The sequence below is a fragment of the Cynocephalus volans genome, chromosome 6 (assembly GCF_027409185.1).
Source record: "Cynocephalus volans isolate mCynVol1 chromosome 6, mCynVol1.pri, whole genome shotgun sequence".
Classification (NCBI taxonomy): domain Eukaryota; kingdom Metazoa; phylum Chordata; class Mammalia; order Dermoptera; family Cynocephalidae; genus Cynocephalus; species Cynocephalus volans.
This window is the reverse complement of record NC_084465.1, coordinates 17,645,391-17,658,675: the sequence shown is the minus strand read 5'-3', so window position 1 is coordinate 17,658,675 and position 13,285 is coordinate 17,645,391. Positions and strand designations below refer to the sequence as shown.

The following is a 13,285-nucleotide window of genomic DNA, read 5'->3' as shown; positions in this document are numbered from 1 at the left end:
ACAAGCTTTTTATCCTACTACCAAGGCTGTTTCCCATTCTCATTCTTTTTCTTTTCTTTTCTTTTCTTTTTTTTAAAACTAGTGAAGTGCATAAGTGAGAATGGGGCAAGAGTAGAACCAAGAGTTCGATCTGTAATTGACTGTGAACAATCAACTGAGATAACTCACTACCTTCGGACCAACCTCCAGTCTCATTCTTTATAATTTTTTTTTTTTTTAAGGGAATTTTATTTTATTTATTTATTTTGCCTTTTTTTTTTTTTTTTTTTTTCGTGACCGGCACTCAGCCAGTGAGTGCACCGGCCATTTATATAGGATTCGAACCCGCGACGGGAGCGTCGCTGGGCTCCCAGCGCCGTGCTCTCCCGAGTGTGCCACGGGCTCGGCCCTCATTCTTTATAATTTTGTACATGGATTTTTACAGACATGTAGGCTAGATTTAAAAAAATTTTAAAACATTGTTAATCTTTGATCATCTTCAGTAAGAAGGAACTTGTTCTGGAAATTCCTTCTATAATGGACGTTGCACTTTAAAAATTTGGGGCTTGTCATGCGGATTGTGGTGGGGGTGATGTTAGTACCTATTTGTAATTATTAATCTATAGGACCATATGAACCAAAGAATTAAGAGGGATAGCCTTTCTGAACTGTATAGTACCCGTATGTTTGCATTTTCTGTAGGAAAGAAAAGCTGCTGCTACTACTCAGTATGACTTTCTAAGTTCTGTTAGAACGAAATGATTTGATGTCACATTTGGAAGGTAGACTGTTATAGTTGGTTTTTCCCATTGACATCTTTGGCTTAGTACTCTCTCTTTCCTTTCTTTATGTAATAAATATATGCTGAAAAGTTTAACATATATCAAGTCATATTAAATGTTTCCAAAACATCTGTAATCATATTATATGAAGACATGGTGGTGAGTCCTTTTATAAAATGAACCCTATACTTTGAACTGCTTAAATGTACAGTGGGTTAAGTTGAGTGTATTTATTAACAAGGGAACATGAAATAAAGGAGTAATGAGTTTTTAAAAAGTTTAATTACAAAATTGTTCATGTAGGTGGACTTTAAGCTGAATTCTAAAGGAACAACAAAGGTAGGTGAGAGAAGTTAGTGGAGTTGAGGAAAAAGTTTGAGGAGGGTGTAAAAGTGATCAGATTGGTTCCTCAGTGTTAATAGTCACCATTCAACAGCAGTCACCTGCTTTTATCTTGGTTCCAAGTGAAGACACAAGGGTGTACTTCTCAAGGTCTCTTTCTCCCCTGGACTAGAGTAGATTAGAAATTGCCATCGGTCTTTATCAGCACCGCACTCTCCCGAGTGAGCCACGGGCCGGCCTTGCCATCGGTCTTTATATAGTTCCTAAGTTACTGTGTGGACTCAGCAGGTTATATTGGACAAAATGGTAATAAGAGGGAGGGATATTTCTCTGCATTTGGTGTCATAGGGCTGCACCCTAACCAACTGAGCTAATCAGCCAGCCTCGTTTCTCTGCATTTGGGGATTCAAGGAGTCAGGGAAATAAGAAGCTTTAAGTTTTCAGTTCTATACCTCTCTTTCTAGCTCTAGCTTTCCTTTTACTGAATGGTTATGGATCTTATTTCAAAGGGAAGGGGCTTGCCACATCCGAAGCCAACTGTGACAATTGGCCCCTAACAAATGTACCTGTGGGGAGGGCTTTGGTTTTTATACTGGAGAATGTGGGAGGGCTTCCCCTCTCTTGCCCCCATTTATAGACATGGGGATGCTTCCATTGCTTTGTGTGTTTTTGCATTTTTCTCCTTCCTCTTTGTGTTCCCTAAACTAAGCTCTAAGCTAATTCAGTACAAAAGAAATACTGATTGTTTTTATAAACTGCTTACCATTAACGCCTGATAATATGCAGTAAAGTATGATTCTGCATACCGTTAAATATGTCAAATATTACAAAATTTAAGGTTCTTTTGAAATTACAATACTAAACTCAGTTCACTTTTGCTTAGCCTTCACAGTTGTTGATCACATAGCATGGTCATCCACTCACAGCTTAAAAAAATACAGGGAGCATCGGAGAGAATGGGTAAAGTAAAATTTTGATGTTTTTAAAATAGCACCTAAATGAAAGTTGATTTGGTTTCTTGTTTGTATGGGAGGGAGAGGGTGGGTGACACTGGGGAGGAAGGGGTGGATAGTGGGAAGGTAGCATGCACCATGTGTAATAATGTTAGATACCACCTAGGCTAAGGTTTTAAGTGTTACTACTAAAATTTATAAGTCCATTTCAGAAAAGGCAGAACCATAAAATGGCAGTTGGGAATTACAGTGGGGTTACACTTCCCTCCCAAAAGATTGAAGAGGATTTTGAGATATTAGTATTTGAGTACAGTTTGGAGAGGAGCCTTCTTTTTAGAGTTGCCTGTTCGTATTTCCTGAGTACTGACTGCCTCAAAACCACCTTAGGCTTTGGTACATAGGTGAAAGACCTGGAGAGGATATAATATACATTCTGGTTTTTGTTGTGACTCAGATGTTCTCAAATAAAGGTTCGTGAAACTCATGAAGGGGTTGAACAAAAGAGGGAGGTAAGAGAGTTGTTACTTTGAAGGTAGTTGCTTGGTAGGAAATAATTCTTCTATTTAAATGAAGAGCACTGCCTGTCAAAGTTCTAAATCAAGTTTTGAATTCTAAAATCTTGGCTTTTTAATTATGTACAAAGCCTAATTAATTATTGTGGAGGTTATAGGGCAGAGAGACCTCCATGTTTTTATAGGTGGGATATTTTTTGTTGTTGTTGACTCAAATAACTTGGTTTACTTTCTGCTGTATTATTTAAATTTTATTTATTTTTTACTTTGTACAGTAAAAATCGGGATTGAAAAAAATGAAAAAAAGATTTAAGAAATCAAATTTTACCCAAAAAATGTTATTCTGGCCCCAACTTTTATTCTTCTACATAAAGCCATTTGCCAAATATTGTTTACTTACTGTTCCCCAAACTTTCCTGCTTCTATAAGCTTTGTCAAAGCTACTACTCCAATTTATAATGTTCTTTTTCCTCCTTTCCTTTGGTATAAGTTCTTTCTTTCCTTCAAATATTGGCTTTTACTAATTGCAGGAAGCCTTTTACAACCTCTCCAGTCCTTAGTGGTCATTTTAGTTTTAGAATTCCTGAAGTACTGCCTGTTTGAAACACCCATTTGGCGCTTGGATCGTCTATCTTGTGTTATTACATATTACTTCATTTATATGTCCTATTTCTCATGCAAAGTCATGGGCTCCTTGAGAGTAGAGAGCTTATCTTATATGCATGCCTCTTTGTAACTCCGCTGCCTAGCACAGAGGATATAGGTCACTCACAGGTTTGATTCTGTGATTCAGATCCAATGTCAGTGTGACAGGGCAATTTTTAAAATATTTAGTTTTATATGATTGTATGCACAGAAAACCCAAAGATAAAAGTACATTGAGTTTATAAAGTAATTCCTTCTATTATAAGGAGATTTGGTTCATATTTGTTCCCTATTTGTAGTCAGGGCTCTGGTTTACCTAGTTTCTTTTGAAAGACATGGTTTGGGCCAGATATCTTGACAGAAAGAAACCAAAATTACCAGAATTTTTATTTTAAAATTCTTTGTTGGTGTAGGCAAAATATACTTTCATGGCATAGGTCCAAATAAATTTATTAAATACTGCATAGTTATGTAGCCAAATTGTTTTAAAATGTTACCCTTAAAGTCTCTTAAGTAGAACTTTAAAAATATCAATAAATAGTCAGTTGCTAATCCGTCTAAGGGTATTTCTGTGTCCCAAATTATTAGGGGTTTTATTATTTCATTGTTTTAAAGATTTCTGTACTGGCTGATATTTGATAGCTGTATTTGTTGTGTTTGCTACAGTTATCAAATATGTATGGAGCAACCATTTGTAGTGAAGAGTTATTTTAAAATGCTTTTTTGAAAAGCCCACCAGGGATACTATTTGCTGTACTCATATTTGGAATTGTTTATATTTTACCTGATAGCTGTGTCTTCAGGGCACCTATACCTTAATATTAGACTTAATGCTACTTCTTAAGCAAAACAGTCACCCTGTTTGATGAAATGTTTGATGAATAAAACTTCCATGAATCTTTATTTTATTCTAAGGCCTGGCTTATAATATTCTTGAGCCATTAGTTTAAGAAAGCTCTGAAATGATACTGCTCTTGCATTACCAGAAAGCTTAGATACTTGTAGAAGCAGAGAGACTCCTAGATATGGAAGGATTTGGGGTCTTTTTCTACTTTCAAAATTTTATTATCCTTAAATTCCTTAATAAAATAGAGTACAGATTTAATATAAAAATTTATTTCTTATATGCTAGGAAGTAAAAAGCCTCTAACATAGCATTGCCATTCTGGTGTAAACTTATCATAGTACTGTTCTAAAATGAGCTTGAGGCTTCACCAATGTCTGATGAAATATGTTTTTTTTTTTTTTTTTTTTGATGAAATATGCTTTTTAAAGGAACATTTTTAAAACCTCAGTTGGCCCAGTGACCACTTTTCAGACCTCCAGTCTTGGACTTTTACCTGTGGTCAGTCATATTCTTATCTGGGGTTACACTTGTTAAGTCAGTATTTAAAAAAATAAAACACCCTGATTTTGTTCACTTTTGTTTTCATATACAAGAATCTTTTACAGTCAACATGTACTTCTAGGTGCTGTATTGAAATTGCTGGCAGAGTCTATTCTATACAAACTGAACAATCTGGCCCCTTGTTTTATTTGTAAAGGTTCAATGTATCTATGCCTGCCTACTTCAATCTGCAAGGGAGTGTCAGAAAGGCCCCGCATTCGCCGAGCCGTGAGTTATCACTAACTTTTCAGATGTGTTAATGAATGTGGAACAAAAGCAGTTGTGTTTAAAGGAAAAAAGGACCATCAAAATAACCTTTATCATAGTAGCAGGCGTGAACATTAAATGGATTATTCCAAATTGTTTTAAAAATAACGTACTAGAGACTAGCCTCTAGAAAACCTATTGTTTTTTTTTTTTTTTTTTAAAGATGACTGGTAAGGGGATCTTAACCGTTGACTTGGTGTTGTCAGCACCACACTCACCCAGTGAGCCAACCGGCCATCCCTATATGGGATCTGAACCTGTGGCCTTGTTGTTATCAGCACCAACCTCTCCCGAGTGAGCCATGGGCTGGCCCTAGAAAACCTATTGTTGAACTGCTCTGAAGCTATTGTTTTAGCTATAAATTACTGTTCTTAAAAATTTGTATATCCTGGTTGAAAATGAGAATGTTCTTTAAATCTTCTTAACCAAGTTAAAACAATTTGAACAAAATCTTACCCCACCTAAAAATGACAGTATTTAGTTGAATTTAAGTTAAGCTCTTCAGTATAAGACTATATGAAGGGGTAAAGTTTTAACCTTTTCGTTATTCAGATATGAAAATACAGAAATCAATTTAAATGATTGAATCACTTTCTGGATGAAAGTTTTTGGAGTGTTCCATACATCACGTGAAGTGCAGAGGTATTTACAGTCTCTTTTGGTACCAACAGTTCTTGCTTCAGTAATTCACCAGTAGGTTTTCCTTCATCAATGATGATATCAATTTAAGGCTAAAATAAGACACCTACATTTCTTAGGGCTTATCATTCTATATAGAAAGAGGAAACATTTTTTCTTCTGTTTTTTTTTTTTTTCAAAGAGAGATCTAAGAAAAAAAACTGTAACTAACATCTATATTTTGTTATTAGAGCTAGCTACATTTCTTTTTCTTAGATTCTTTAAAATTTTGAGTAGATAGCCATGTTTGATAAGTAGGTTGGATGCTTCTGTTGCTTAGGAGGTGTATTGTGTTATATGAAGACAGAATGAATTTTTATGTACCCAGTTTGGCAATTATAGCACAGACTACGTAAAACTTGGAGGTATGGAACCTTTGGAGGCATTAAAGTTAACATTTCCTTTAGGTAGTGTGCCTTTGTTTGACTGGTGTGTAAGTCCTTCTTCCAGGTTTGTACGCTCTTAAACGCATTATTCTACCCTCTCTAACTCCTCCCAGCAGCAAAAGGGAGACACTTCAGCTGGAACAAAATAGTGGAAGAAATGGCGTCTGGGGTTCAGTGGGGATTCGCAGTGTGTATGCAATGTTTGCAAGATTACTCTTTTATGTTTTTCAATTAATGTAAATAATTAATAAATCAATGCTTAGTGTCAAGAAGGGAACATTGTATACGAGTAGAAACTCTCCTATTGGGTCTGTTGCAAATCGCTTAACCTCTTGGGGCCTCAGTTTCCTCATCTGCAATATGAAGGAGTTGGACTCAATAATTTTTAAGGTCCATTCCTGCTCTAAAATCCTATGCTTTTCTGAAGTACTCTAACAGAATGCATTGCTTTCCCACTTTGACTATTTGAATTACATATGCAGTACACATACTGCAACTGCATGTTGTCTAAAATAGTTTTTCTATAGTATGTTATGTAAAAAACTAATCCCTCTTAAGCTGATTTTTTAATGTGTGTGTATATAGCCACACATAAAAAGCTAGTGGTAGTAGGGTTCTCAGGAAATAAATACTTTCCAGTTGTCTAACCTTGAATGTTATTAACTTTTCTATATTACAGGAGATACTACTCGTCAGCGAATCAAATTCAGTGATGACAGAGTATGCAAGAGTCATCTTCTCAACTGTTGCCCCCATGATGTCCTTTCTGGAACTGTATGTATTTATTAAATCTATTGTATGATTACTGGTATGCTACAAAAATGAACTACTTGATAAAGTCTTAATTCTTTGCCAAATTGTTAGGCAGTTTTTTTTTTTTTTTTTTTTTTAACACTTTTGTTAGAAGAGGGATTTGCATCCCTTATAATATTTATTTATTCAGGTTGATGATTTAAATCTGCAATAATGTGCTGGCTGATCAGCTCAGTTGGTTAGAGTATGGTGCTGATAACATCAAGGTCCAAGGTTCAATCCCTGTATGGGTCAGCTGCCCAAAAAAAAATTAAATGAATAAATCAATCTGCAATGATGGGTTTCCTCACAAAAGTAGTTGATAGGTTTTGTTGTATAATTTTTTCTGTTCCTCAGTGCAATTTATTATTATTATTGTTATTTTATTTTTTTGGTGGCTGGCTGGTACAGGGATCAAACCCTAGATCTTGGTGTTATCAACATCACACTCTGACCAACTGAGCTCACCAGCCTGCCCCTCGGGGCAATTTATTAAAGCACTTCTTAATTGGAATACAGAGGTAGTTGTTATGATATTTTACAGTGTTTGCACTTTTAGTTCAGAAATAATATAATTCATTTTAAAGTAGCTTATTTTTAATAGACTTTTATCCAGATCATCTTTCTTAAAAACATAAATTTTTAAGAAAAAAAAATCATAAATTTTTGTTAAGATTTCTGCCTATTTATATTGTGGAATCAGTGGGGAAAACATATTAATGAATACTTAAATCCATATCATAATAAATACTTAAATCCTAATTTGAGATTAGGCTTGTCACTTAAAATTCTTCTATATTGTTGACTCCTCATAAGGTAAAGCTCACTTAATTTAGATTCTATGTCTACAGAGATATTGGTTGATCTTATAGTGTCATCATTTTAATTTGGAAGATGAAGTACATGATGATGGTCTTATTTAAATGGGATAAAGGATGTGATTCTCTGACTTTTGGGTATGGTTGAAATCATTACAAGTAACTTCCCTTCACAGCTGCATCTGTTGATGGTGGGGAGCTAATAGGGGCTAAACCTTGAGATAGCTTTATTTTTTATTTGCCAGAAATGACTGAAATAAAGAGAAGATTTCTGACTTGCCTTTTCAGAAGCAATGGGTTACCTTAGCTAAAGATGTTCAAATGGGTGATTTCTTTAATAGGAAAAGTTAAATTAAGGACATATCCCACACAAATAGATATGAAGGCATATGCAATGGGAAACAACTGTGTCTTTTTCCAGTAGGAAAGACAGTTGCAACTATATTATGTTAAAAGGAAAAAAGCCTTTTTTTTCTTAAGTATAGTATCAAAAGGCAAGAAATCTAGTTTCTGAGCACTTGAATTAGGTCTATGACAGGTAATAAACAGATAAACTTTCATATCTACTCTTCAGAGTTTCTATAATTAAAGTTTTCAATTATGCTATAAAATGCATTTGAAATCTGTAAAATCCATAATTGTCTGTAGTATATTCTGATTCTCTACATTAACTATTGTATAAAATTTAACAGTTATGGTAATTTTATTTCATGGCTAAGTTATCACTTCCGATAAATTTTGAAAGTAAGGTTAATTAACAGAATAACAGAATTTAATTTTTTTTTACTTTTTAATACTCTTAAAACCAGCCATAGCAAGCTTAGACTTATTATTGTATTCTTCAGGTATGGCATTAATAATAAAAATCTGACTTCACCATTGTGCTTTACTTTTCATAATGTACGTAAAGCATTTATGCTCACTTATTTCTTAAAACGGTTCTGTCAGATATATTATCCACAGTTTGCAGATTGGAAATTAGCCTTAATGATACTGAAGACTTGTTCAAAATCATTCAGCTCTGTTGATGTAAAACTGACCAAACCCCAATTTTTTTTTAACGTTTGCAGTGATTTTTGTTTGTTTTGGCCTCTTGCCAGTACAGGGATCCAAACCCTTGACCTTGGTATCTTCAGCACCACCCTCTACTGAATGAGCTAACCAGCCATCCCTGCAATGTTTTTATTATGGAAAATTTCAAACATATAAAAGCAGAGATAGTATAACAAGCACTCTTGAACTAATACTCATCACTCAGCTTTAACAACTATTAACATTTTGTCATTCTTCAGATTCAAATTTTCTTGTCCAGCATGTTTTCTACTCTTCAGGGAATACTTAATCCTTCATCATGCTAAATAAAAAAGATGAGTGGTTGATCTTGGACTTTCCTTCTTGTAAAACTCTTGCTGATGGATTGTAAGATGCATATTTTTCAAATTTTAACATCTCTGAAAAATGCATCTTAGAACCGATGATAGACAAACACTGTCTTAATTGGTATCATTTTTCTTATGGTACAGAATATAATGATGAAGCTTAAAATTGATGGTCTCCTGGATTACATGAAAAACAGTAAGGCAGATTCTTCCAGAGGAGACTGGAGGAGGGCCGGCCCATGGCTCACTCGGCAGAGTGCGGTGCTGATAATACCAAGGCCATGGCTTCGGATCCCATATAGGGATGGCCGGTTAGCTCACTGGGTGAGCGTGGTGCTGACAACACCAAGTCAAGGGTTAAGATCCCCTTACCAGTCATCTTAAAAAAAAAAAAAAAAAAAGACAAAGGAGACTGGAGGAGAAATCTCTCCCTTTTGCCATCCTGATGGACAAGAGAAGGACTTTAGCTAGTGAGACTCCAGAGTTGTCCTAGAGTGGTATCCTTAAGAACTTGAAAACCATTCATAGTGTGATTTCCTCATGACCCTTATTATTACTAAAGTAGGCTGTTTAGAACAGTTCAAATAGCTTATAATAGCAGAGCTATGACTTCTTTAGCAACTAATCCCTATAAGAACAAATGCTTTCCTGTGATAGAGTCTAATAGTTCAAACCTCTTTATGTTGAAGATGCCTTTTTCTTCTTTTTACTTGTTAGATGAAGAATGAAGGGTGGTGTTTACAACCAATCACAACCAGTTACAGATTTCTTTACTCCTTCTCCACTCCCACTGTTTCACTTAACTAGCCTTAAAAAAAAAAAAAAAAAAAAAAACCTAAATTGTAACTATTGATTTTATAAAGCTTTTTCTTTGTTGTATAACTAAAAATCACCCTTTAGTTTTCCTGATCTTGTTCCTAAGATCTGTTACTTCCAAAAGAATATGATTTATCAGTATTCTAGATTATTTAGTAAAAGAATATACAGAAATGTATTCCTTGGCTTTTTTCATTATAAAGATGTTGGACTTTATATCAAGCACTTGGAGATGGAGAGTGTGATTTCTATAAAAATTGTGCTCATAACTGACAATTTAGTGTGAAATTTGGTTTCATGAAAGTGTCCCATAACATTTTACCTTTCATTAGTCTAGTCATAACTAATTCTTAAACTGATAATTAATCAGAGGAGATAAAATGTAGAACAGTTAATCGAAATAATTATATATATCTTTGGCTAATGATTTTATAAGAAACATGAATATTTCTTATAGCTTGAGAAGTTACTGTACTTCAAAGGCTTGAATTAGTTTCGTATTCATCTAGAATGTTTTCTTATTCTACTCTTTTCCTTCTTTTGGCGCACTTGGTTTTTCCCTGTACTGTTCACTGCAGACAGTAATAGGCAGCATCCCCTTTTGGATTTAGGCAAAAGAGAAAACCTAAGCTGAGTTGTCATTTTTTTCCCCCAACACATTGTTTCTGGTACCTGTCTTCTCTGAGGAAAGATAAGGATATTGAAGTGCTTTAAAAAAAAAAAAAAATCTCATCTATTTCCTAGTGATCCAGGGAAAAGATACATGAAAGTAAGAATTTATAAAAGGCATTAAATCTAAAGCAAAGGTGGCAACAGAAATTTGAAATTAAGACCTGCAGACATGAAAATGAATATCTTATAATGTGTCCAAATTTCAGAAGTGGCCATTACTAATTTTATTATAGCCCTCACCATAGTATAATTTTAGCATTGACAGGCCCTCACGTATTCTAGTATAAGGTCATCATTTTATAGATGGAAAAAATTTTGTCAGAGAAATTGTCCTTGTCAGATGTCTCACAATAAAAAAATCACAGTATTCAGGCCGACCTCCTGGCTCACTCGGGAGAGTGCGGCGCTGGGAGCGCTGAGTCCGCGGGTTCGGATCCTATATAGAGATGGCCGGTGCAATCACTGGCTGAGCGCGGTGTGGGTGACACCAAACCAAGGGTTCCGGTCCCCTTGCCGGTCACAAAAAAAAAAAAAAAAAAAAAAAATCACAGTATTCTATGGCATGTAGGAATCTTAGATTTACTAAAATCTAAATACTTTAAAAAAATTTTTGTTACTTGTTTATTTTATTTATTTATTTTCCCTCCACAGCCTGTTGTTAGTTTTTTAGATAGCCTGATTACCTAGGGCAGTAACTTTCAGATGTTTCTGAAACATCCTTGGAGGCATTTCATGCACTAAAGACTTGGGAATACTCCAGTCTTTCCTATTTCAACTAGAATTTTGCATATTTTAAACATAGGGATTTTCCATGAAATTTTGTTTAGAAGAGGTTCTGCTGAAAAATGGGAGACTTTTAAAAGATCCAATCTTGAAAAATACTTAGGGACAAGATTAGGGACTTTGATATTGTCAAAGTTATTATTCAAGTAAAAGTTTATCGGCCATTTTGAAGTGATTGGGTGGTAGTATTGGTTGTGAAAAATTCTGACTGAGTTGGTTTTATGGTGCCCCAGCAGGTTCTGGGTTTTATCCAAAGTGCAATTTTTACTAATTGAAACTCCTTTATTGCTTTTCTAACTCTCTTTTAAGGCCTGGTCTAAGATCAGTTACTTGGTTACATACAAACGTGAACTTTAAAACTGCTGAAGTCTCTTTGATAGTACATATGTAAAAGAGCCATGAAAATATGGAGAAGCAGAATAAGTGGTAAGAAGTAGACCTGCACAAAGTTTTCTCAACCAGCCACTAGAATGTAAGTTTCATAAGGGCAGGGACTTTATTTTCTTCAGGGCTGTATCTCCAGCATCTAGAACAGGATCCCTTCATTGTATTCAGTAAATAATCAATCTACCCAAAAATAAGAGCTAAATAAATGAATTTGTTTCAAAAACCAACTCTGAATTCCAAAAATTACCAATCATTAATGTTACAGTATTACCTTTTAACAGGTAAGGAGCCGGAGAGTATATCTTGCTTGGTTTTGTTAAGTTGCTTATCAAAATATGACAGTAGCAGCTATACATGCAAGTGTGAAATATTAATCTGTAGATTCTTTAAATAATCTCTTCCCAAAAATTGTTTGTTTGGGGCTACCGTGGTATTAACAAGTATTTTTTGGGGTTTTTTTGGCAGCTGGCTAGTTCAAGGATCCCTTGACCTTGGTGTTATGACACTGCACTCTAACCAGCTGAGCTATCCTGACCAGCCCCACTGTTTTTTTTTAACGCCTTGGTTTTTTTAATTTTGTTTTGTTCTGTTCTGTTTTAATTTATACGACAACCAATTTCTAGAGCTTCCTAGTTGGCAAAATGCCAGATAACCCAGGTTTTACCAGATTTGGCTTTGAAGTGATTTATGTCCTTATTTTAAGCAGATTTGCTATATTTTATTTTTCTCGGTCTGTTACAAAAATATACCTTTTTTTTTTTTTTTTTTGCATTTTATTGTAATGTATTTTTTAAATTTTTTTTTAACTTTTATTTTGTCGATATACATTGTGGTTGATTACTGTTGCCCCTTACCAAAACCTCCCTCCCTCCTCCTTCTCCTCCCTCCCCCCCAACAGTGTCCTTTCTGTTTGCTTGTCGTATCAACTTGAAGTAATTGTGGTTGTTATATCTTCTCCCCCCCGCGTTTTTTTTTTTGTGTGTGTGTGTGTGTGAATTTATATATTAATTTTTAGCTCCCACCAATAAGTGAGAACATGTGGTATTTCTCTTTCTGTGCCTGACTCGTTTCACTTAATATAATTCTCTCAAGCTCCATCCATGTTGTTGCAAATGGCAGTATTTCATTCGTTTTTATAGCTGAGTAGTATTCCATTGTGTAGATGTACCACATTTTCCATATCCACTCATCTGATGATGGACATTTGGGCTGGTTCCAACTCTTGGCTATTGTAAAGAGTGCTGCAATGAACATTGGGGAACAGGTATACCTTCGACTTGATGATTACAATTCCTCTGGGTATATTCCCAGCAGTGGGATAGCTGGGTCATATGGCAGATTTATCTGCAATTGTTTGAGGAACCTCCATACCATTTTCCATAGAGGCTGCACCATTTTGCAGTCCCACCAACAATGTATGAGAGTTCCTTCTTCTCCGCAACCTCGCCAGCATTTATCGTTCATAGTCTTTTGGATTTTAGCCATCCTAACTGGGGTTAGATGGTATCTCAGTGTGGTTTTGATTTGCATTTCCCGGATGCTGAGTGATGTTGAGCATTTTTTCATATGTCTGTTGGCCATTTGGATATCTTCCTTAGAGAAATGCCTACTTAGCTCTTTTGCCCATTTTTTAATTGGGTTGCTTTTTTTTTCTTGTAAAGTTGTTTGACTTCCTTATAAAAATATACATTTCTTTAGCAAATATTT

At 35.0% G+C, this 13,285-nt stretch overlaps 1 protein-coding gene across 5 annotated transcripts in view; it reads left to right on the top strand.

The window, feature by feature from the left end:
* The window catches only part of LUC7L2 (LUC7 like 2, pre-mRNA splicing factor), a 59,793-nt gene that overhangs the window by 9,365 nt on the left and 37,143 nt on the right, over window positions 1-13,285 (top strand). For 4 of the 5 annotated variants that reach the window (XM_063100040.1, XM_063100038.1, XM_063100041.1 and 1 more), the window contains one exon: window positions 6,611-6,705. In XM_063100040.1, coding sequence (XP_062956110.1) covers window positions 6,611-6,705 — 95 coding nt within the window. Of the gene's footprint in view, window positions 1-4,757; window positions 4,829-6,610; window positions 6,706-13,285 lie in introns of those variants that run through there. The other variant, XM_063100039.1, reaches the window with a different exon arrangement.